At 31.8% G+C, this 26,681-nt stretch overlaps 1 protein-coding gene across 1 annotated transcript; it reads right to left on the bottom strand.

Annotated features, from left to right (window-relative positions):
• Window positions 1–17,849: 17,849 nt before the first annotated feature.
• LOC129297452 (uncharacterized) lies at window positions 17,850–23,174 on the bottom strand. The gene is made up of 2 exons (XM_054935791.1): window positions 20,284–23,174; window positions 17,850–20,095 (listed from the first exon to the last, which is right to left on the bottom strand). The coding sequence occupies exon 1, from the start codon at window positions 23,021–23,023 to the stop codon at window positions 22,190–22,192; it is 834 nt and encodes a 277-aa protein (XP_054791766.1). The 5' UTR covers window positions 23,024–23,174; the 3' UTR covers window positions 17,850–20,095; window positions 20,284–22,189.
• Between the last annotated feature and the right edge of the window lie 3,507 nt (window positions 23,175–26,681).

Consider the following 26,681-nt stretch of genomic DNA (forward strand, 5'->3'; position numbering starts at 1 on the left):
TTGCATTAATTTGTCTATTTAATATTTGGCCATCATTAAATATGAATTTGGGTGTTGGGGTTTTTCCTTGACGAAGTAAAATCACATTTGGACCCTTAGATTGAGTAATATGATATTAAATTATGATCTAATTTGTAATTAGGATAGAAATATATATACTTAATTGCCTCATATAATCAAATTAGAGTGAGTTGGAATTGAAGTTGCCTCTTCGATAATTTTGTTAGATAACATAATTAATTTGAGAGAGGGCTATTTGAGGTTCAAAAGGCCCTTATAGCCATTAATACTCTAGATTAACAAAATTAGCATTAAAATTAATTAATTGGGTAAAAAGCAAGATCTATGAAGCTAGCAAGGATTAGTAATTCTAGGTTGCATTGGACATTTGTAGTTGTTGGATTGGGAATCTCATTGCATTTTATTTATTTCACTCTTTAATTTTGTTTAATCAATCGCTTCTAATTGGTTTTGCTTAACGTGAACAAAAATGAAAACTTTATTGCCTAATTGCTATTATACTTGATTCCTTGTGGAATCGACCTTGACGCACTATTATATTGCATTTTGAGCTGTACACCTGCAGTGAAACATTTTGTGTGCATCAGCTGTGCATGCATTTGGCTCTGACCCCGCATTTTACCCAAAATAATAAACAAAAGGAAGAGCTGTGCATGTTTATCCATGCATGTGCGTATCAAATTTTCAGCATCAAATTAGATACACTGACAATATACCATGCGAATTGCGTAGCAAAATGATTTTTTGAATATAAAGTGACAACATTAAACCACGAAAGGTGAAATCAGTACAGACTTAAGGATCTTCTCTTTTCATCATTCACCAACTGCCCATAGTTAAGGCAAGGGTTGATCAAAAGAATAAAAGGTCCCAGTAAGATTCATAGCAAAACTAGCTAACAAAGTAGATGGCTACAATAATTAGTCTCCCTAAACATAAAACTCAAAGAGACAACTACTCCTAAATAAGAGGAATCTAGCATAATGGATGATATCTCTGAACGGATAATTTTCAATCTCATGCGGCAAGAGAAAACATTGACTCTTTGAAGTCTCATCCTAGAACATATAGATCCAGCCCTTGTGAAATGCCAACCATTTCAGTGATGGCAGTAGGAAAGGATACGATTCAAGAAGCAAGACTAACAATATCTAGCAACTCCATTGTTTCTTATAACCACTCCACCACAACGAGCTTCCCATCTTCTCCAGTAACCAGACGGATCAATGAGGATTTTGATTGTTAGACAGAATGAGAATCTAAAGCATCTCCGGAAGGAGGTAAAAGAAAAAGAAAAATCATTATATTGAGCTTTTGTCAAAATATGTTATATTTTGGATGCCAAATATCTCCCAAAAAAAAAGTCTTTTAGAATTTAGAACTGACGGAGCAACTTTTTTTTTTTTTTGGAAATTTTACTCTTTTACAATTTCTTATAAATAAAGTAAGAGGCTATACAATGAGAGATAAAATATTTTTAAAGATGAAGAATTTAATAGAATACAGTAAAAACCTTATACCTGTTTATGACAAATACCGATAATTTAACTGGATTTTTTTATTCCCATGAAATATTAGAAGTGACTTATATATGAGATCAGAAAGAGTATATAAAAAAATAATAAATAAATAAATATTCTAATTGTGTGTGTAATATAGAGAGAGACTATATATATATATAAATATACATTCTATATGTGTGTTAATATCATAAATACTTTGGTCCTATTTATAGGATAGAGAGAGAATATTTTTGTCTAATTTATAAGGCACCTCAATAATTATTATGTTCATCTTTACAAATGCAGAAAATTTTATTATATGTTAGAGTACTTTATTTTAAAGTAGGTATATTTAATAGAGATAAAATTAAAAATTTATTGAATTTTTAAATAGAGTTAATGAGGTTTAAGTCTTTTCTTAATTTCAATAAAAATATTGAAGGTGACTTATAAATAAAAATAAAAAAGCTTATGTGATAACTGATAGGATATACAAATTTTTAGACAAAGTGAACGAGGCTTAACACTACCAAAAAAAAAAAACTTTCACCGGCAACTCCAAAAAGTCGCTGTTGAAAGTGAACAATTTGTAGTAACAATAAAAATCGCTGTTGAAAGTATAATGAGTTTCTATTTTCAGTTGTTTCATGATTAGGTTAATATTTTAAACAATGGCACTAATTATTTATAATAATTAGACATTTGATGGTTAAATTTATTCGTTCATATAATAATATTTCAACTAATCTAATTTTTTAATTTAAATTCTACTTTTAATACTGGCAACTTTGAAGTTTGATGATAGTTTAGAGGTTCCCGGTTCAATGTCTAATGACAAGGAAGAAGAAGATGATTGTAATGACCCTAAATTTTAAATTTAAAAAAATTAAAATTAGTTTTAAAATTTTAAAAAAATCTCATGTCCTTGCTTGTAATATTTTTGTGACTTTTCTTGTGATTTCACATGCCCCTTTTTTGTAAATTTTCCCAACCCTTCTTTTGATCAGAAAACTATTTTTTTCGTGCAACAGCATCTCATCTCTTTTTTTTCCCACCACCAATACACACTCTTCTAGACATTCATAGTCGGTCTATCTCGGTCTCTTATCTACGTCCGTAGCTCACTGTCACGAGGGGTTGATTTCTCGCTATTGTGCTTCATCCGCTGTCATCATCTTTATTCCCGTTCGCTAGCCACAGCAAGTTGGTTGCTGATTCTCCTTTTATATCATCGTGCTATTTTGCATGGCTGAGAGGTTTCCATCAAGTTTCTGTCTTCGTTGCCAACTTCTTCTTCCTCTTCGTTGTCTTGGTTTGCCTGTGTCAAGTGGAAAGGATGAATAGTTTTTGTTTCTCTGTTTTGTGCTTAACCGAGGTGCATATTCAGGGGTTAGTTTTTTTTGCTTCTTTTCTTCCTTCCCTTCTGTCGAAATCCAGCGTGTGTGCATATGGTAGATGATTCTTTTTTTATTGGCTGAAATTATAGTCTTGTTCTTCTCGTGTGTATGACAGATTGAAACCCTTAGCTTTTCTCCTTTGACGCTGTGCAGTGGTTGATTTATGTTTGTTGCCACTGAGCTTTGTTGAGGTAAGATGTTGTGTTCTTTCCTTTCTCTTCAGATTATATAGCCCACTGAATCATTCCTTCTTTTTACAGCCGTTGGGTGCAGTTTTTATTCTTCATTGTGGTTGTAATATTTTAGTTGAGTGTAAGGAGAAAATATAGTTGATGCTTATAATGATGTTGAGCTGATATTTAACCATAGAATTTGATGTTGGGAGTTGTAGAACTTACTTAGATGTGTTCATTTCATAACTTAATTATTGGAGAATGCCCTCAATGTGTTTATGGTTATATTAGAAAGAAGATATGGAGGAAAAGAAAGTTGTTGGAATGCATGGGTAATTATCTCATAAATTTGTCAACGATAAATACATGTTCTCAAGGTATTTGTAAAAATGTGGGATAGGAAAATTTGGTGAATTGTGAGTTGTTAAGATTCACATGGAGAAGTATCTATCAGTTTAGTTCAAGTTATTAATTGAAAATTTTAAAACAACAAAATGGGAGAAATGATTATATATAATGCTTGTTTCACATTTTTAGTCTAGAGTAAGCTTGTTTCACAAGAAATTATAAGGATAAATGGAAAGTTGTCAAATGATTTAATTGACTTGTCAAATGATTTAATTGACTTAAGTATATTTAAAACATAATTTGTTGGAATATTATTGTTAATATCATTTGAATTGAACTTTAATGCACAAATAGCGAATGAAAAATTTCTTCATAAATGATTTTAGAATTATGATCCATTTGTCAAGAAATGAAGAACACTATCAAAATTAAAGTGAAAAATTAAGAGAAGCGTGCTTTAGAATTTTGGAAAAACTATCAAGTGAGTGGGTAGCATTTCGAATGAATTTCAAGCTTTATTGATAAAAAATTCCTTTACTTAAATTTTAATGTTATTTCTTTATTAGTTATATAAACAGTCTTGTCACTTCTATTTTTTTAATAATTATTTTATTAATAATGATATCTTAATTTTACTAATGATTTATGCTATTGGTAAGTAATAATTAAAGTTGATGTATGATAAACGGTGTTAATTTACAAAAACAAGCACCCAATTTTTTAACTTTATGTTTGATATGCAAACTTTTAGTATAGTAGCTCATGCCTGTGCTTGATTCGTGACTCTTGCTGCGCTTGTTTTGTAGCTTCCAACTGCACTTGATTGGTTATTTACCGTCGTGAATTGTGTGTTCATGCTTAATTGGTTATTTACCCTTGTGGACTGTGTGTCCACACTTGATTGGTTATTTATCCTTGTAGATTGTGTGTCCACACTTGTTATTCATTTTGATAAAGCCCTCTTAAATTTAAGCTAAAAATTTATCATTTCTTTAATAATTCTTTTAAAGTACTTTATCACACTACACTATCATTGAAAAATTTTATATTTATGGTTAATATAAGCTTTTAACATATATGTGATCTTATTAGCATTGTCTTATCTCATGATCATATTATTGGGAAAAATCTTTATTTGTTTCTAGGTAAAGGATGTAATTCATTATTTCATTAAGTCATTTGAAGATAAATTTATTATTTATTATCTTCATATTTTCTTATTTGTAATTTTGATTGGAACACTACTCATTAGTAATTTATTTGGTCTCAGATATTGTAGCTGACCTTGCCCTTCCAATAGATCATTGAGGGCCTTTTTGTTTTTTTAGAAAAATAGAGGAGGTATATTGCAATTATTGTTTTAGTAAACTAGGTACTGTATTTTGTAATTATAATTTAATACTTTACGTATACCATAGTTAGATCCTAGTCTTATTTTGTTATATTATAAAAATTCTAGAATAGAGTTAGTCTCCTTGCTAGTCTGGTTGGCAGGTTTTGTTGTTGTTGTAGAAATTTTGGGAGGTCCAAATTATGGGAGAAACTCTGCCAAAATTTCTACAAAAACTTTAAAACTTTACGAACTTTACTAATATATATATAACTTCCATATATCACTATTTTAGCTTAATTTCTAGTTAGTCAAGGCTTATGGAATGTGCGTTCACTTCATATTCCATGCCGATCATACCCTTAGTATTCGGGTGTGATAGATGGTATTAGAGCCTAGGTTTCTTTAGTTATGTGGAGCAAGGATTTTTCTTTGAAGTTTCAATTATTATTATGAACCCGGGCATAATAATAATTGAGATTTCATTGAAAGTCCTATCAAGATGTCCTAAAAAGTCATCCCTTTCCTTATTCATTGTACTTCTTATATAGTTACTATCGTTTCAATTAAATATATTTTATGTTTCCTTATATAGAGAGAATGTCGCCTTAATGTCATCCCTCTGGTCGAATTTCTAGTAGTAGTAGAACATCTAATACTTCTTCTACTCCACATAATGAATTGCCCCATAGTAATGGAGGGCAAGGTCATAGGCATAATTAGGAGATTTTGTCTGAGATTGAGCCTTTAAATCTAAGTATGGTATATAAGAGGGAACTTATAGTGAAGTTAGAAAAGAGACAGCTTTAGTAAAGTTGATTGACTTTATCAAGCTAAATCTACCTATTTTCTCTAGAATTGATAAGGAAGAAAACCTAGTAATGTTTCTTTAAGGCATTGAGTAGAGATGCTGAACCCTAAGATGCCTATATCTTATGTCTCTTCCTCTACTAGTACTCTAATTCTTGGATGTAGTTTTTGGAATTCCAAACTATAGTTTCAACTAGTGTTGCATTAGCTAAGTTATGTTAGATTTCTTTGTGCTACTTGTGGAAATTTTCATTTTGGATCTCATCATAAGGCATCTAGTACTTGTTATGAGTGTGAATAGGTTAGTTATTTGAAAAGAAACTACCCTCTTATTAATCAGTGTTTAGTTAGGGATCTGTTTGGCCACCTCCCTACTTGACTTCTTTTATGGGACCATCTTCTATTCTATGGATAGGGGTATGTCAAGAAAAGCATCTGCAAAATGAGGACAATTTTTAGGACAAGGACAAGTATGTGTTTATATTATGATCTGATCAGATACTTAAGCTTTAAATGATGTAAATTTATAAGCTTGATAATCCTTTCATGATTGCTACTCTAGTATGAGAATCTCTTATATTCATAAGGATACGAGTTTTTGTAAAGTATCTCTTGAAAGTAGAGAAACTCTAGTTGATTCAATGACATTAGATATGACTTTGAGGTGATTGTAGGTATGGATTAGTTAGCCTCTTCTTATGCTACTGTTACCGCCACTTTGAAGTAGTGGGATTTGAAATTTCTAGAGGATTTCCTCTTGTTTTGCAAGGGAGCCAAATTGATAAACTGACTAGTTTAATTTTGATCCTGAAGGCCCAATAACTTTTGATAAAGGGTTGCCAAGGGTACTTGGCCTTGATAAAGGATGTTGAAAACTACTTTCTAATTTAAAATAAATTCCAATTGTTAGATAATTTCCTGATGTTTTTCCCAGGATATCTTTCCCAAATTACCTAGATAGGGAGATCAAATTTGCTATTGATGTGATTTTGGGCACTCAGCCAATTTAATACCTCCCTACAGAATGATACCATTTGAATTGAGAGGATCGAAGAGTCAGCTATAAGTAATTCTCCTTAAGGAATGCCGTCTCTCTTTAATAAAAAGAAGGATGAGTCATTAAGCTTTTGTATTCAATATTGGTAGCTTAACAAAGCTACTATAAAGAATAAATGCCTATTACCTCAATCGATGATCTCTTTCACTAGTTGATAGGAGCTTAATGTTTTTTTTTCAAAGATTGACCTACATTGAAGTTATCATTGGTTGAAAAAAAGGACATTCTAAAAACATCATTTGAAACTCAATATGGCACTGTGAGTTCTTGGTAATGTCCTTCGAGTTCACAAATGCTTCGGCACATTTATGGACTTGATGAATCAAGTATTTAGACCATTTATAGACAAGTTTGTAATTGTTTTTATTGATGATATTCTAGTGTACTCAAAGAGTTCAGATGAACATGAATAACACTTGCAACTAATATTGCAGACGGAAGGAAGCACCAACTTTATGCAAAGTTTTTAGAATGTGAACTTTGGCTTATTCTAATTACATTCTTGGGCCATGTTGTGTCCAAAGAAGGTATATAGGTTGATGCAAGTAATTAAAGTTGAAGTAGTTCAAAATTGGCCACAATCTACTACAGTTATAGAGATTCAGAGTTTTCTAAGTCTAGCTGTTTATTATCGTTGTTTTGTCAAAGAATTTTTAGGATAGTTGCACTATTAGCTAGATTGACCCAAGAAAATGTGAAGTTTGTTACAGAAAAGTTTCCAAAAATTGAAAGACTGTTTGACGTATGCACCAGCATTAAGCTTGTTATCAGGAATTGGAGGATATGCAGTTTACTGTGATGTTTCTCGAGTTGGTCTTGGTTGTGTTTTAATGCAAAATAAGAGAGTAATTGCATATGCTTTTAGGAAACTCAAGAAACATGAGCAAAATTACCTGACGCATGACTTAGAAATAGCACTAGTCATTTTTGCTCTGAAGGCTTGGAAATATTATTTGTATGGTGAGATGTAAAATTTTTACCAATCATAGGAGTTTTAAATACATCTTTGGATAGAAAGATCTTAATCTTAGGCTAAGGAAATGGATGGAATTGCTTAAGGACTATGGTTTTATGATTTGGTATCATCCTGGCAAGGCAAATGTAGTGGCTGATGCTTTAAGCAGAAAATCAATTGATAGTCTGGTGTATATAACAATGATAAGGAGACTTTTAGTGTAGGAAATTCATAAGCTTGAGCAAGATGGATTGAAATTTGAAATTGTTGAGATAGGGTTATTTTGGCTCATATGTAAGCCCATTTTTGTTTGATTGATCAAATTAAAAATGCTCAAAATTTAGATTCAAAGCTTGGTAAAATAATGGAATTAGTTAAGAAGGGGGAGAGCGTCGAGTTTACCATTAACCAAGAGGGAGTTTTAAGACGTGATAATAGGATTTGTGTTCCACAAATTGAAGAGTTGAAAGACATATTTTGGAAGAAGTTCACTATTCTGTATATACAATTCACCTAGGGTCTGTAAAGATGTATCAAGATTTAAGGCAATTGTACTGGTGGGAGGAAATGAAAGGGAATGTAGTAGACTTTGTTTCACAATGTTTAGTATGTCAACAAGTTAAGGCAAAACATCAGAAACCAGCAAGGCCACTTCAATGACTAGAAATTCTATAATAGAAATGGGAAAATATTACAGTGGACTTTGTTACAAGTTTACCTCGAACCACTAAAAGTATGATTCTATTTAGATGATTATCGATAGATTGTCCAAATCCATGCATTTCATTCCAGTTAAGATGACATATTCTACCAGTGATTATGCTTGGATTTATGTTAATCAAATTGTACAGTTACATAGAGTTCCAATACCCATAATTTCTGATAGAGGATTACAATTCACATCACGATTTTGGAGATCATTTTAAGAAGCTTTGGGAACTCGACTGGATCTTAGCACTGCATTTCATCCACAAACGGTCAGTCTGAGAGGATAATTCACATTCTTAAAAACATGTTGAGATCTTGTGTTTTAGATTTTGGAGGAAGATCGAATGAGCTTTTAGCATTAATGGAGTTTTCATGTAACAATAGTTATCAAGAAAGTATATAAATGGCACTGTTTGAGGCCTTATATGGTAGGCAGTGTAGATCTTCGAATGGTTAGTTTGAAGTTGGGGGTGCTAAAATTTTAGGACTAGATTTTTATGTAAGATGCTAAAGAGAAAATATAGGTCATCAAATAAAGATTGTCAATAACTCAAAGTAGACAAAAATTTTATACAGATTGTCATCATAGAGAGTTGGAATTTGTGGTAGGAAACAAAGTTTTCTTGAAAGTATCGCTTATGAAAGGCATTATGAGGGTCAATGGTACTTCAATGAGATTTGAGTCTGATGAACTAAAGCAATAGCTGAATTAATGTTTAAATTTTCAGTGTGAGATGTGTCAAAATTTAATATTTATCATGTCTCGAACAAATTGTCTCAACATATCTTAAACAGAATCGTCTTACATAAATACGCTTATATATAATTAAAAAAGTTTGGAAGGCATCACTCATCATAAATTAATTTTTTTATTGGCTAAAAGATATGTGTTTTCTGATGAAATACAGAATAATTTTAAATCTTAGAAAAATCTCCAAGTGTGCTTTTGTTTTTTTTTTCCTACGAGTATTTATAGATGGTTGGAAAAAGAGGAACCGGGGGTCATTCGAATGGAATATTTGTTGCTGCCTACGCAAACGAAAACTTAATTGCCATCCATAATTAATACGTTGTACCGGTAAAATTGACGAACAAAAAGCAGCCACGAGGACCTTTATAAAAAAATCGACTCCAGCCCCAATAATCAATTGAGTACAAATAGGGCTGTTGGATAATTTTCTCTAAAATTGATTATTCCTTTACTCCAAACACCCTGTAAATCGTTCTCCAAAATCATCTGAATGTAAAATAATATAAATGTAGGAAAATGGCCAATATATAGGCCAATTTGTCAAGACAATTTTTTTTTTTTTGGGTATCATGGAGATATATGATAACCTCACTATCTCAATTCATATAAACAAATGATATTAAACAAAATAATGTGTGCATACCTGAAAAATCCACAATCGCTTACTAGAGACCTCTTGATTATATTGAGTATAGATAAAGGCACAATCCATTGGACCCCTTTAGTCTTAAAGCTCAAAAATAATGGAGTAAATGAAAGCTATTGTCTGCTGTATGGTTATCGACTGATCGGCTTATGTGGATCAAATCAATAACTGCTATATTAAATAAATTTATTAATTATATTTTATTATCTCTGACTCGGTTAGTTAAGAGATAGGGAATAATTAACAACTATAGGGTTGTAGGTTATGCCTCTATCCATGGGACTCACTTGTATGGTCCACCTATCACAATCCACACAATATCATAAAAACTAATATATTTGGACTTATTAATTAATGTAAATTCATAAATAAATATTTCAGCAATCTCCCACTTAGATTGTATTAATTAAGCAAGTTGTATAAACAAGCCATAGAAAAATTCAATAAATGAAACTTCACAAGATTATTGGATCCTATAAGAAAGTAAGTGATATAATGTCTCATAATCTAAATAAAATATGAAAGTTTATTCCCAACACAGCTCAATAAGATAACATCAATAAATCATTGATTTCTATACGAAAATAAGTAACATGCAGAGCATACTATAACAAAATCATTGAATCCTATGGGGATACAAATGATATGGATGCTTCTAACTGAACTAAATATAACTCACAGAGGAAAACAAAGCCTAAAAAGAAATTGTAATACAAAAGATTATCAGACTTCTAATAAACTAAGGCATTAAAAGCATTCACAATACCCATACAAGTTACATGATTTTGAAAAACTTCTACAAGTAAACCTTTGGTCAGAGGACCTACAAGCATTTGCATGCTAGAAATGTGTACCACACAGGTCTAAGACTCAACAATTTTCTCTTTCACAAATATAAGTTTGATATCAAAATGCTTTGTACGATTGGAATTTTTGTGATTGCTAGTATAGTATACTGCAGATTTATTATTATAGTAAATGGTTAGAAGATATGATATTGAGTCAACTAAGTGCATGTCAGATATCAACTTATTCAGCCATATAGTTTGATGTATAGTCTCAAAACAGGCAATATACTTAGCTTCCATAGATGAAACTATTGTAAGTGTTTGCTTTACACTTTTTTAAGAAATAACTCCTCTAGATAACATGAAAATATAGCCAGTCATGGATTTACAATCATTCAAATAAGAGCCAAAATCTAAATCTAAAAAGCCAACAATTTCAACATCTTCTTATCCTTTAAAATCAAAATCAAAATATCCAAAAACTTTAAAAGAATCTAACCTTTTGTAGGTCAATATATAATCCTTTGTGCCTTGAAGATACCTCATAACTTTCTTTGCAGCTTTCGAATGATCCGAACCTAGATCATTTAACTATCAACCCAGTACTCTAATGGCAAAGGCTATATCTGGTTCAATACATACTTGAACATATATAAGGCTACCAACAACGAAAGCGTATGGTATCTTTCTTATTTCAACTCTCTTCTCATCATCCTTGGGACATTGTAATTCTGTCAACAGTTCACCTTTTTGAACAGGAGCAAGTGAGGGAGAACATGAATCCATTTTAAATTTCGTAAGTACTCGCTCAATATAAGTGATCTGTGATAAACTAAAAAAAAACATAAGATCTATCATGATAAATCTATAGCCCAAGAATGAAAGAAGCTTCACTTGTATCCTTTATGTCAAAATGGCTAAACAATAGGTGTTTTATCTCATTGAGAAAATTCATTGAATTGCTAACTAACAAGATATCATCAACATAGAGAACAAGAATGGTAAAATTGTTTCCATCAAACTTTTGATAGATACACTAATCTAAGACATTCTCAATAAAACTAAGTGAGCTGATAACTTCATCAAACTTCAAATACCATTGCCTAGAGGCTTTTTTTAGCTCAAGATATATCTCTTTAATCTATATACTAGATATTCTTTACCAGATTCAATAAAACCATCAAGTTGTGTCATTTAGACTTCTTTATAAAAGTCACCATTCAAGAATGTAGTCTTGACATCCACCCGGTGAAGATTAAGATCAAACTATGTAACAAAAGCCATTACCACTCTAAAAGCATCTTTGGTTGATACTGAAGAGAAGGTCTCTATGTAATCAATACCTTCTTTCTCGTTGTAGCCTTTAGCTATAAGTCTGGTTTTGTATCTATCAATTTCACTTGTAGCTCCTCGTTTTGTTTTAAAGACCCACTTGCAACCACTGATTCAAAACCCTTTGGTAGCTCTACAAGCTCTCATATATGATTATGATACATAGAGGTGATTTCTTTACTTATAGCTTCCAACCATTTAGAAGAATACATGCTATAAATAGCCTCTTGATGAGATATTAGTCTAAACAATCAATTGCATATAAATCAAATTCCTACAAATACACTATATAATCATCTAGAATAGCAGATTTGGGAAACCTTTAAGACTGTCTTGGTTCAACAAGCAGATCCTTATCACCTTTTAAAGGTGGTTCATCTTCAGCTTCATCCTAATCTACGACATCATTTTTGTCAACATGAGGGGTTTTCACAGTAGGCATAGGCAAAATATTACTTTTGTCACGTAAAGTAATATGCCTAGACACAAAGCTCCCACTAAGGCATCTTTAAAAAAAAAGCTCGATCAGATTCAATAACCCTGGTAGTGTGATTTGGACAATAGAATCTATACCCACAGGATCTGATACAATATCCAATAAAGAAACCATCAATAGTTTTAGCATCAAGGTTCATCTATTGTAAATTGTAGGGTTTTACTTGTGCTTTACAACCCTAAACTCGCATATGCTTTAATGCAGGAGTCTTTCTCAAATACAACTCATATGGAGTCTTTGGAACTAACTTGCTGGGAACTTGATTCAAAATATAAACAGCGATTTTAAGTACATCACCTAACAAGAATTCTATCAGTGAGGAGTGATTGATCATGATTCTAAACCATATCCATGAGAGTATGATTTCACCTTTCTGCAACCCTATTCTGCTATGGGGTGCCAAGCATAGTATACTGAGCTTCAATGCCATTTTCTTGAAGGTACAACTCAAATGGCCTAAGGTGCTTGTCAATCTCAGTATATCTCTTGTAAAATTCTCCTCCTCTATCAGATCTCACACATTTGCACAACTTACTAGATTTCAATTTGGCTACTGTCTTAAAGGTCTTGAATGCATTAAGAGGCTTGCCCTTTTCACGTAAGAGTTCAACCCATCCATGACGAAAGTAATTATCTATGAAGGTGATAAAATATCTAAAACCACCCATAGGCGGAGGTGTCATAAGTCTACAAATGTCAGTATAGATTAAGTCTAAAATATTTTCAGACCTTTTTAACGCTTTGATTCTAGCTTTCACAGGGAATTTTCCCTTTATGCAATCAGCACAAGTGTCAAAATCTAAGAAATCAAGGTTTTGTAAGACATCTTGTTTGGCCATATGTTCCAATCTCTCTCTAATGATATGACCTAAATGACGATGCCATAACATAAAGGAATTATCGTTGGGCCTTTAACATTTATGCTAATAGCAACATTAATTTAGAGACTAGGAAATTCATGCAACCAATCATTCAATCAATATAAATAATATATCAAGAAAACCAACTGACATTAATGGAATCAAAATGAATATCAATTTTCGCATTTCCTTCGAAGAATGAATAACCACAAATATCAAATGCAGAAGTTGAAATTAAATTCTTCTTTGTAGAAGGTACATAAACAACATTGTTCACATTTAAAATATGTCTAAAATTTAAACATAAAGAAATATAATTCTAATGCATTCAACTGATGCCTTGCTCCCTGCTATGCCAAAAATTGACCTCTGTGCCTCATTTGAAACCTTTTATTTTTTTAGCCCTCATAGAAAATTCACAACATGCACAGCAGTGCCAGAATCTAGCCACCATAAGTCAAAGGAAGTTTCAATAGTGTTAGATTCAAAACAAACTAGAGCTAGAGGGGTAGTTTGAAGAATTGTACCTTTACTTTCTTATTTGTTCTTTAGTTGGATGCAATTAGCTTTAATGTGGCCGAGTTTCTTGTAATAATTGCATGACCCTTTTAAGGGTTTCTTTTTTATCTTCTCACTCTTATCACCATCCTTCTTAAAAGTTGGATTATTAGGCTTCGGGGCCTTTAAGGCCTCAGGCATCTTTCCTTTTTCTTTTTCCTTATACGACCCTCCAAATTTACTACTAGAACCATGAGAAACATAGTTTATTGAGTGAGATGAATTCTTTTTTATAGCTTCCTCTTCTTGAGTGACTATTGATATCATTTGGTCAACAGACCATTTAGCTTCTTGCGAATTGTATGAAGTCCTCAAGAATGCATACTCTGGTGGCAATGATTGAAGAACACGATTAACTAAGGTGCTTTCATTCAAGTTAATTCCATATGATTTAAGCATGTTGTAGTAATGAACAAGTTTTAGAATATGCTCTCTGACATCAGGTACTCCATCATATTGAGTATTGTCAAGCAATGACAAATAGTAGTTCTTTTGAGTCTTGTCAAGCTTCTTTATATTTGTTACCAATAACTTTTAAGTATTCCATTGTAGTATTTTTTTCAGGAATACTGTCCCTAATTTCCTTTTCAATTGTGTACTTGATGATTGTTGACAGATCTAGTTTCTGACTCGATTTCTAGGTCTCTTGCAGCCATATTACACAAAACCTAGAGCAACACCATGAGCTAAGGGAAGGTGACAATGCTAGCATTCGAAGAGCTATAGCAAATCACAATGTTGGCAACATAAACCAATAGCCCTCTCCGATGGTCTTGGAGTTCTTTCTGGTGATGGGAGCCAAAGCAGGAGAGAATGATGCTTACAATCATAAAGACTCAATCTTCGTCCGACAACACATTCGTAGCATATTGGAGAGAGGTGTTCTAATGAGAGAAAAATACGTCCAGTGATGGCACAACAATAACTTTTGTAGAATCCAAATAGTGTTGTTTCTAGTGACAACACAGCAAACGCAAAGACGCCATCTTGTTCAATGAAGAAGATGCAAGGAGGGAAAGAATAATGAACACAATAATAAGTCAAATTTTATATTTGATTGCAACAGTCCCTCAAACAGAATATTATGGTACATAGATGAATATATTTAAATCTCATATTCATACTCATCTTGAATAACATGAATATAAGGAAAAATATTAATATATGAGTATGAATCTCTATTAATATATCATTATATGCATTAGAATAATTGAAATATATAAATTTAAAATTCACAACCAGGCTCTAATACCACGTGATAACCTTAATATCTCAATTCATATAAACAAATGATATTAAACAAAGTAGTGTGTGTGTACTTGAATAATTCATGATCGCTTGCTAGAGACACCTCAATTACTTTGAGTATAGACAAACGCACAACCTACTAGACTCCTGTAGTCTTCTAAGGTTCATAGATAATGGAGTAAATGAAAGCTATCATGTGTTTTATAGTTATTGACTAATCGACTTATATGAACCAGATCAATAATCGCTATATTAAATTAATTAATTAATTATATTTTATTACCTCTGACTCAGTTAGTTAAGAGATAGGAAATAACTAATGGCTACAGGATTGTAAGTTGGGCCTTTATCTATTGGGCTCACTTGTGTGGTCTACTTATCACAGTTCACACAAGATCATAAAGACCAATTTGTTTGGGCTTATTAATTAATATAAATTCATAAACAAATACTCCAACAATATATAGTCTTTGCTCATGTTGCTATATTTGATCTAAAGGGTCCTGATTTCACAATATATTATTTTACATTTTAATTTTTTAATCTAATAATTTTGGCTCCGCCATTGCTCCTTGAGCATTCTAAATCAATCTATATGATGTATTGTTCGTTGCAATATATATTAGTATTTATTAGTTAGTTAGTCCTTCTTTCTTTCTCCCATTATATTTCAATATTCCATTTTGTGTATGAATCCTTGTGCATGTTTGGATAATACAAAAAATCAATATTTCAAAGGTAAAAATTGTGATGTTATGATACACACACACACATATATATATATATTAATATGATATCTCTCCATGTCAAAATCAATTATAAATTTAAAATAATAATTTTTAATCCTCATCAAATATTTAATTTACAATACTCTATTTTCAATGTAGCTAGGTTCATAAAGCCTCCTTAATTAGGTCTAACCAGTAACTACTATCCGTTTAATATCATTCAATTAATTCTAAGTTGTACATTCAATGTGAGCCACCAAAACCAGGGCAAGCAGGCCGCACTCGGCGTACCGTATTAATTATATGGGAAGACATTAAACTCGTCAACTCAGGTTGCTGATATTTTGGTTTACATTATTGGACAGTTAAGTAGTGATTGGCTAATAATAGAAAATAATAATAATAATAATCTTATTACTTGTAAAAAATATTTATACACAATAAAACTTTAGCACTAATTTACAAAGTTCCCCTAAATTATTTAACGTTGTTGTATATAACTTTTCTTACCTTTAAACATTAAAATTAACCTTCATAATATTTTATTTTTCTTTTCAAAGCCTCTTACCATTAAAAACTCACAACTTTAAATTTTTTGTCTTCATTTTAAACCTCAACTAAATACAAAATTTTAAACAATCTAAACATTAAATTTTAAATACATTAAATTTTAATTTAAGATCTAAATTAAATTCCAAATTCATAACACCACCTAAGAATTGTGCACTTTTGACAGGAAGTAAGAATGGGCCATGCCCATAAGGATTTTTCAATATAGAATTCTTGCATTCTTTCTACATAGATACTTCTCCGGCTCCCACTGAAAGCCCAATAAAAGCCCAACATAATGAGTTTTCTTTTTTCTTTTCCCTCTTACCTTTTCATTTTAATTTAGGGAAGGAAAACATATTAAACTTTGAATTTAGATTTGGTAATTATAGGTACTGAATACCTATATTATTTGAATCATTAAAATTCATATTAATGGTTTAGATAAACCCACACATTTATTAATTTTAAGTGGAGCATAAATTTAAAGCCATTGAATTGAATTTCAATGATTTTAATGATACAGGCATTAGTGCGTGTATTAAGCACGATCAATAAATTCAAATTCACAAAATTCTCAACTTTTCTCTCTATAATTTTCTAAATTTAAGAGAGTTGTTGAATAAATCAAATACCATGATGCTTCCACGTTATTAAGGATTCGGGACTATTTTTATATGGGTTTCTTTTTCATGCTTTTTTTTAACACTTGTAGCCTTCTCGATGGGTTTCTGATCATGGTCAAGTTTATCGGAGTTTCTACCGTTGTCAAAATGGACGAGGACCATCAGAATGATGAGGCTCAATCGTCCTCAAAAATTATATGAATGTAAAATAACATAAATGATTTTGGACCATTTATATTTTAGAGAGTAAAAAATTATTTTGGAAAAGCTACCTATAAAAAAAAAACTAGTGAGAATGATGCGAAGTAATTAAAAAATAAGTTTTAATGCAAAGTCATTAAAATATCGTTATTAAAATATAAAAAATTCCTCCTAAAATGGCGGTGGTCTTAGCAGTGAATTATTATGTTTCTCAATAATTCATACAATTAGTATGTGTCCCGTCGCTGAAATAATAAATATTGATTTAAATAAATAACAATATACTCGCTCCGTTTAAAAATATACGGCATTTTTTGAAGAGTTAAATATTAAAAAATGTAATATTTTTTAATTTTTTAAGGGGTAATCCTTGCCTTTGTTTTAAAATTTATTGATAATGATTTTATATTTATTATAGGCTGTGATAGGGGACGCGGAAACAGAATCGTGCCAGTTTAGGGACAGAACTCTGAAACAACAAAAACACAAGAACAAAAAGAAAGGGACGAAATTTATGACAGAAATAAAGAAAGGTATAAAGTAAACAATATGATAATGATCAAGGAGAATATCCTCTAGAGCACTTGCCTCTAGGAACCTCAACCTTTGAAGACACCACAAGAGTTTATCACACTTTTGATTACGTCTATTTCTCACACGGGATGCCACCATAAAGCACTATGGCTCACAAGAGTTATAAACTCTAAAATGAAAAATTTCATTCAACTTCTGTGTTGTTTACAATAGGGAGCATGCCTAATTTATATAGGCTCATAGAAAAAAATATTTTCTAAAATTAAAACCCTAATTTCCTAATACTAAAAGGAGAAATAATATAAAATAATGATAAAATATTCAGCCACATAATTTAGGAGATGTGATCCTAAAATTATGGGATTACAAAATTTAAAAATTAATACTATAATTAATTCTACCCTTTGACTATACTCAAAATAAAAAATCAAATCAAAGAATCATTAAAATAGGAAATAAGTTAGGAGACAATCAAGGGATCATAAAAGATTTAAAATTACGCCACCCTTGACTTCTTTACTAGAGTTTCATGCCTCCTTGCTTGTAAGAGGCTCAACTTGTAGTCTTCCTTGCATTGGGCTAAGGTCTGCATCTCTTGGGCTTGACTTTTCATGAGTTTAGATCTTAAATACATTATACACGTATAGGTGCTCTCTTTTGGGCTTGAAAGGAGTGTCCCAATGCTCTCTAAGCTCTTGAACTTCTTGCACAAAACTGAACAAGGCTTGCTTCATGGCTTTAGTTCGGGCTCTTGTCATTGGACCTTCAATATGTTGTAATGGGTCTTTAGGTACGTTGGATTGGAAGTATTGGGCTCCTTCTATATCACCATGCTTACGATTACCATCCTCAAGCTTCATTGCCATTAATGCCATGTCACCCGTGCCATGGTGTCCATCATTCCCTCCCAGTTGGAAAGGATTCGTCCTTGAATCTGCAGAATCATATAAAGATCAATCAGAAATATTAAATGTGGCACTAACATTGCCATAAGAGTTAGGAAAATCAATCTTGTAAGCATTATCATTAATTCTTTCCAAAACTTGGAAAGGTCCATCTCCTCGAGCTTGAAGTTTGGACTTCCTTTGATTAGGAAATCTCTCTTTCCTTAAATGTAACCAAACCCAATCTCCAAGCTCAAAGATTACACGTCTCCTGCCTTTATTTGCTTGCTTGGCATATTGCTCATTGTTTCGCTCTATGTTTGCTTTAACCTTAGCATGTAAGTCCTGCATAAACTTAGCTTTTTTCTTGCCATCAGTGTTAGCAAGCTCAGAGAAAGACAAAGGTAAAATATCAATAGGACATAATGGATTGAAACCATAAATAATTTCAAATAGAGAATAAGAAGTAGAAGAATGAACAACCTATTGTAAGCAAATTCAATATGAGGTAAACAATTCACCTAATTCTTCAAATTCTTCTGAATTATTGCTCTTAATAGTGTAGTCATAGTTCTGTTAACTACCTCAGTTTGACCATCAGTTTGTGGATAGGAAGTAGTGAAAAAAAGTAACTTAGTCCCTAATTTATGCCATAGGGTACGCCAAAAATGACTAGGAAACTTCATATCTCTGTCACTTACAATAGTCTTAGGTAAACCATGCAAACGAACAATCTCTTTAAAGAATAAGTTAGTAATCTTAATAGAATCATTAGTCTTAGCACAAGCAATAAAGTGTGCCATCTTAGAGAACCTATTAACAACAACAAATATGGAATCTTTGCCTGCAGAAGATTTAGGCAATCCATAGAGATATGTTCCCAAGGGTGAGAGGGGACGAGTAAAGGAGAGTAAAGCCTATGAGGTTGGACCTTAGATTCTGCTTGTCTACATTTAATGCATTTATCACAAACAGATATGACATCTTTCTACATGTGAGGACAAAAGAAATGATCAGACAAAATAGCCAAAGTTTTCTCTACACCAAAGTGTCCTATCAAATCACCACTACGTGCTTCCTTAGTAAGCAACTCACGCATAGAACAAATAGGAATGCATAATTTATTTTTCTTAAAAAGAAATCCATCAAATATAAAGAAATCACCGGATCCATGATTTTCACAAGATTTCCAAATATTTTCAAAATCAAGATCAGTTTTATAAAAAATTTTTAGAATCTCAAAACCAAGTAATTGAGCATGCAAATAAAAAAGTAATGTATACCTTCGAGATAAGGCATCAGCAATGACATTATCTTTACCTTGCTTATGCTTAATCATATAAGTAAAGGTTTCAATAAATTTCATCCAGCGAGCATGTCTCTTGTTTAACTTACCTTGAGACTTGATAAACTTTAAACTTTCATGATCAGAATGAATGATGAATTCCTTGGGCCACAAATAATGTTGTTATGCTTCTAAGGCCCTCTTTAGAGCATAAAGCTCTTTGTCATAGGTGGAATAATTCAAAGCTATGCCGTGAAGCTTTTCACTGAAGTAAGCTATAGGCTTAGAATCCTACATTAAAACAGCACCTATACCAATACCAGAAGCATCACATTAAATTTCAAATGCTTTAGAGAAATTAGGCAAAACAAGTAAAGAGGCATTAGTCAATTTATCCTTTAGGGTTTGGAAAGCCCTTTCTTGTGTTTCACCCCATTTAAATGTCACATTCTTCTTAACAAGTTCATTAAGAGGGGCAGCAATGCTTGAGAAATACCTAACAAATCTCCTATAGAAGCTTGCTAAGTCATGGAAGCTTCTCACTTCACTTGCATTCTGAGGGGTTGGCCATTCACGAATAGCCTTAACTTTCTCCTCATCTACACGAATTCCCTGTAATCTAACAACAAATCCCAAAAAGATAACAAAGTCCATGTAAAAGAAACACTTTTGAAAATTAGCATATAGCTTATATTCCTTCAAGATGTCGAACACATTTTTAAGATGACTTATATGATCAGTCAAAGATTTACTATAAATCAGAATATCATCAAAGTAAACCACAACAAACTTGCCTATAAACTTTCTAAAAACATGATTCATTAATACCATAAAAGTGCTAGAAGCATTAGTCAAACCAAAAGGCAAACTAACCATTCATATAATTCAAATTTAGTTTTAAAGGCAGTTTTCCATTCATCACCCTCTTTCATACTAATTTGATGATAACTACTTCTAAGATCAATTTTAGAAAAGATAAAAGCACCATGCAATTCATCAAGCATATCATCAAGTCCAAGGATAGGGTAACGATACTTTACAGTGATTTTGTTGATTGCTCTACAATTAATACACATCCTCTAAGATCCGTCTTTTTTTGACACCAAGATAATAGGGACAGCACAAGGGCTAAGGCTCTCACGCACAAAGCCTTTCATTATCAATTCCTCTACTTGGCGCTGGATCTCCTTAGTCTCTTCAGGGTTAGCCCTATAAGCAGGCTTGTTTAGAATAGCAGCTCCAGGCAAGAAATCTATCCTATGCTCAATTCCTCTTAAGGGAGGAAGTCTATCAGGAATTTCATCAAGGAATAGATCTCTATAATCCTGCAACAAAGAGACAACACTAGAAGGCAAAGTGGGGTCAAAAGTATTAGTAGAAAAATAAATATTCTTGGGAATTACAATAAAGGCTTGCTCACTCATCAAAGCCTCTTGAATCTTACTTTTCCCACACAATAATATTTTCTTTTCACTATTTTCCTTCACTCCCACCATTCTATTTTTTTCTTTTCTCACCTTCTTACCACTCTTTTTCCTCTCTTTTGATTGATTTTCAAGTAAAGTAATACTCTCTTTCTTTTCTCTCTCACTCATGCCACAATCAAGGAGATCTCTCCTTTACTTGTAATCTTGAATAATCTTTAGTTGATCTTCATAGGCTTGGATGAGCCTAAGAGGATTTAATACAATAGTTTTGCCTTTAAAAGGCACCTTGTAACAATTTCTAAAACCATTATGAGTAGCCTTACTATCAAACTACCAAGGCCTACCTAATAACAAGTGTCCAGCAAGCATAGGGGCTACATCACATAATAAATCACAAGTATAAACTCCAACAGAGAAAGTAATCAACACTTGCTTAGAAACCCTAATTTCAATAAAATCATTCAACCATTGTAATTTGTAGGGCTTAGGGTGTGGAATTAAAGGTAAAGATAATTTATCTACAAGTAAAGTGCTAGCGACGTTAGTGCAACTACCACCATCAATTACCATGCTACATACTTTCTCTTTGATGAAGCATCTAGTGTGAAAAATATGCTCGCGTTGCTCATGCTTATCATCCTCCTTTGGTTGAATATTGAGAGCTCTTCTTGCCACTAAGATAGAGTCAACTACATCATTGCATTCAAGCTCATCATTTGATTCATGGGAGGTAGAATCATTATCAACATTATCAGCATCATCTTTATCACTTTCATGCACACTATCATAGCCACCATCATCTCTCAAGGTCATAACCCTTTTATTGTTACAATCTCTCGCCATGTGACCCACACCATGACATTTGAAACACTTAATAGGAGAAGTGTTAGATAAATAAGAAGAAGGTTTAGGTTTAGAAGTTTTACCCTCATAGTTGGTCTTTATTTCTTCCTTGGCTTAGGATGTATCTTTGGCTTAGGAATCCTTCCATTTGGAAGTTGTCTTGGAGTCTTTCCAAGAGGATTTGGAACGTTTGTTCTTATTTCTCTGCTCCAACTTTATAGCCTTGTGTATGAGCTCTTCCTTGTCCACAAAAGTGTACAAGTCAAGCTTATCTCTCAACTCTAGCCTCAAACCATCCATAATTCTTGACATTGCTTCACATTCATTTTCTTGAATGTTTGCACAAAACTTCAAGATATTCAACTCGTGCACATACTCCTCTACTATCATAGATCCTTGAGAAAACATTCTCAATTTTCTATTCAGCTCTGTGTAGTAGTAGCTAGGGACATAAACCTTTCTCAAGTACCTTTTAAGCTTCTCCCATGTTTTAATGGGTTTTTTCGCAAGTTGGCTTCTTTTGTACTGCAAATCTTGCCACCAATAAATAGTATAGTCAGTGAAATTTAAAGAAGTAGTTTTTACCTTCCTTAACTCAGACAAATCAAGAGTCATGAAGATTTGGTCTATCTTCATTTCCCAATCAAGGTATTTTTCTGGATTGTTGCTACTTTTGAATGAAGGATACTTTACTTTTTGGTTCGATAAGTTAACACCACGCTTTAAGGATTTCTTTCCCTTAGGAGAAGGGGGTTCTTCATACTCCTCATTATCGCTGGGGATCTTATGCTTCTTTTCTTTAGAAGAAGAAGTCTCCGGCTCATCTTTATCCTCTTTATGGAACCTATGATCAAGTTCCAAGCAAAACTGCTGTAACTGTGTTTTGATAAGTTCTAAAACAGAGTTCATATCAATACTAGGGGATTCATTCTTATTACTCATGTTCACAGAAGCACTAGAAACCATATAAGATAAAAATAGGTCCTCACACACGCAAACTCACGTGTTTACTCTCAAGATAAATAAAGTCACTCGTGTTTTACAAAAAAAAAATTAATGGCTCTTTTTTTTTTAATGATGAAAAACATACTTGCCTTTTATCACTCACAAAGCTTGTGGATAGAATCCAATGGTGAAACCAAACACAAATTAAGAAACTAAGAAACAATCAAGTGAATATCTTCTAAATTAAGAAAACTAGAAAACAAGCACAAGATGAAAAGAGGATTTTTTTTTTTGTAATTTTGAAACAAATAGAAATTAAGCTTGTGAAAGGAAAAACCACATGTGACAACAAAAATAAGAAAGAACGAAATAAAAGTCAAAGAGTCAAATACTCAAAGACAAAAATAGAAAACTAAATAACATAAGAGAGTAGCACAAATAGCAAATAAGAGAGTAGAGAATTTGAAAAGTGCTACCAAAAATTAAAAATAAGAAAGTGATCAACGTATAAGACTTTCTTATCACCAAGTTGACTTTTCTCTTTAGGAAACCTCTTGGTGACTTGAAGTTCAAGAATAGCTTTTTTCTACAGTTATAACTCACAGCAATATTTTTTTGTTAATTTTTTTTTGAATTTTCGGATTTTTTTCTCTCTTTTTTTTTTTCTCAACACACTAACACTTTTTTTTGCCTTTTTTTTGCACGAATTTCTAGATATTTTTTTTCTCTTTTTTTGAGAAGGCTAATAAAATGAAAACTCACATAAGATAAAAAGTCACAAAGATGAAGAAGAAAAAAACCAAAAGATAGAAGTAGATGGGGTAGATAAGAGATAATCACAAAAAGAAATAACTCAAGATGAAAAAGAAGAAAGGAGGACAAGAATTTAAACCAAAACTAGCAACCAAAGCTCTGATACTAATTTGATAGGGGACGCGGAAGCAGAATCATGCCAGTTTAGGGATAGAACCCTGAAACAACAAAAACACAAGAACAAAAAGAAAAGGATGAAATTTATGATGGAAATAAAGAAAGATATGAAGTAAATAATAGGATAATGATCAATTAGAAGATCCTCTAGAGCACCTGCCTCTAAGAACCTCAACCTGCGAAAACACCACAAGAGTTGATCACACTCTTGATCACGTCTGTTTCTCACACGGGAAGCCACCATAAAGCACTAAGGCTCACAAGAGTTATAAACTCTAAAATGAATAATTTCATTCAACTTTTGTGTTGTTTACAATAGAGAGCATGCCTAATTTATATAGACTCGTAGAAAAGAATATTTCCTAAAATTAAAACCCTAATTTCCTAATACTAAAAGGAGAAATAATATAAAATAATGATAGAATATTCAGCCACATAATTTAGGAGATGTAATCCTAAAATTATGGGAATATAAAATTTAGAAATTAATACTATAATTAATTCTAACTTTTGACTAGATTCAAAATAGAAAATCAAATCAAAGGATCATTAAAATAGGAAATAAGTTAGGAGACAATCAAGGGATCATAAAGGATTTAAAATTACGCCACCTTTGACTTCTTCACTAGGGTTTCATGCCTCCTTGCTTGCAAGAGGCTCAACTTGTAGTCTTCCTTGCATTGGGCTAAGGTCTGCATCTCTTGGGCTTGACTTTTCATGAGTTTGGATCTTAAATACATTATACACGTATAGATACTCTCCTTTGGGCTTGAGAGGAGTGCTCCAATGCTCTCTAAGCTCTTGAACTTCTTGCACAAGACTGAATAAGGCTTGCTTCATGGCTTTAGTTCGGACTCTTGTCATTGGACCTCCAATATGTTGTAATGGGTCTTTAGGTACGTTGGATTGGAAGTATTGGGCTCCTTCTATGTCACCATGCTCATGATTACCATTCTCAAGCTTCGTTGCCATTAATGCTATGTCACCCATGCCATGGGGTCCATCAGGCTACTTAATTGGGGTGAGATTTGGTTAAAAATATCTTATATTTTTAAACGGAGGGAGTATAAGTTAAATTATAAAATTACATTATTGTAAGAAAATCACTTTTAAATTAAAGTAATTGGTGTTTAATTTTTTTCATTAATAATAATGAGTTAAATGTAATAATTATTTAAAAATTTTCATAGAACGTCACATTGAATGAATTTAAAAGCTAAACCAAATTTTATAAAGCATATTTAAATTAACTCATTCTCCTTGAATCGCCATATTTAAAACAATTTTACAAAGGTAAAATGAAACATCATATTTCGTTTTATAAAACATATTTAAATATGTTTTATAAAAAATAAATTTAAATTATAAATAATATATACACATTGCACAATCAAATTAGAATTAAGAATTAAAATTAATTTTATAATTAAGATTCAAGGTGAAGATTATGTACACAATTTTCTCCACTAAAGTACAATTTAGATTTAAAAGTTATTAAATTCTTTTTATAACAGAATATTATTTAATATTTTTATTCTTATCATAAATTATTTATCTTACGCCATGATCACTCAGTTTTTAAAATTAAAAATAAGAGTAGTATGATGGGAATTTACAGTGATGGGAGGGTCTGTGAAATAATGGGAGAGGAATGAGGAAATAGTATGAATTATGACAAATCTATAAATCATTTTAAAAATATATCGAGTGAGAAAAAAAATATTGGAAGAAGTGAGAGTCTGATAGTTGTGGAAATCATATCAGGAATTATGATTTTAACATTGTAATATTGAGAAAATAAAATAAAAAATTTGATGTGGCACATTGAAATTGTAAATTTTATAAAATGATAAATTATATGAATATTCTATATAATTATATGCAAATTTTTTTTAGAATAAAGACAATATTTGAGTATATGTAGTAAAAAAATATTCATCACCTCCCCAATAACATCAATGAAAATTCTTCCAAGAAAATAACCTTCATTTTACTTTTCCTTTTTGAAATAAACTCAACTTCAACAGCTTCAACAACCAAGTGTGTAAGCAAAATTATGTTGATATGGCATCATATTTTATGTAACATAATGAAGGGAAATTATAAATATCATAATTGCATAAATGTGATCTAACTCTAAAATCAAACCAAAACACTTTAGACCAAAGCTCAAGAGAAGAACTATAAGAATAACCCAAAGTTAGTGCATTGGAATTTAAAAACATGCTAAATACACCCTTAAGTAGCATTCAATTATATAAAACAAAATTTTGAAAATTATATCGTCTCTTAAAAGGAATAATATAAAATAATATCAAGTCCTTTATAAGATAATTAGTATGAAGGATGAATTATAGAAGGAGGAAACTAAGAAGCATGATTAATCGCAAATAATAAAATCACAGAAAAAAAGAGGTGAACTCTCTTAACAGGCTATCATCCCCGAGCTTAAATTAGAAACATGATGCCATTAGTTGTGCCCAAAACACTTCCAATTTAATGAAAAAGTAGTAATTTTGTGCACCTCTCCTTTACATTTGAACCTTTGTTAGTTCCAAGTAAACAAAACAATATAAAAGCTTGGATCATATAACCATATCTATCAATGAATGGTCAAAAAAATATATAAGACATTTATTTTATAGAAAATTCATACGGCCATGCTTGATCTCAAAGTGGCCAGTAGTAGAGAACAAAATTAATGCGTCCGAGCCCCAACACAGCCTCATTAGATTAGATGTGAGAAAGA

The sequence above is a fragment of the Prosopis cineraria genome, unplaced genomic scaffold (genome assembly GCF_029017545.1).
Source record: "Prosopis cineraria cultivar Desert tree isolate PC_DT_omini unplaced genomic scaffold, ASM2901754v1 PC529, whole genome shotgun sequence".
Taxonomy (NCBI): Eukaryota; Viridiplantae; Streptophyta; class Magnoliopsida; order Fabales; family Fabaceae; genus Prosopis; species Prosopis cineraria.

Coding starts and splice junctions, on each gene's coding strand:
- LOC129297452 (XM_054935791.1), bottom strand. CDS start 23,023: ATGGTTTCTAGTGCTTCTGTGAACATGAGTAATAAGAATGAATCCCCT.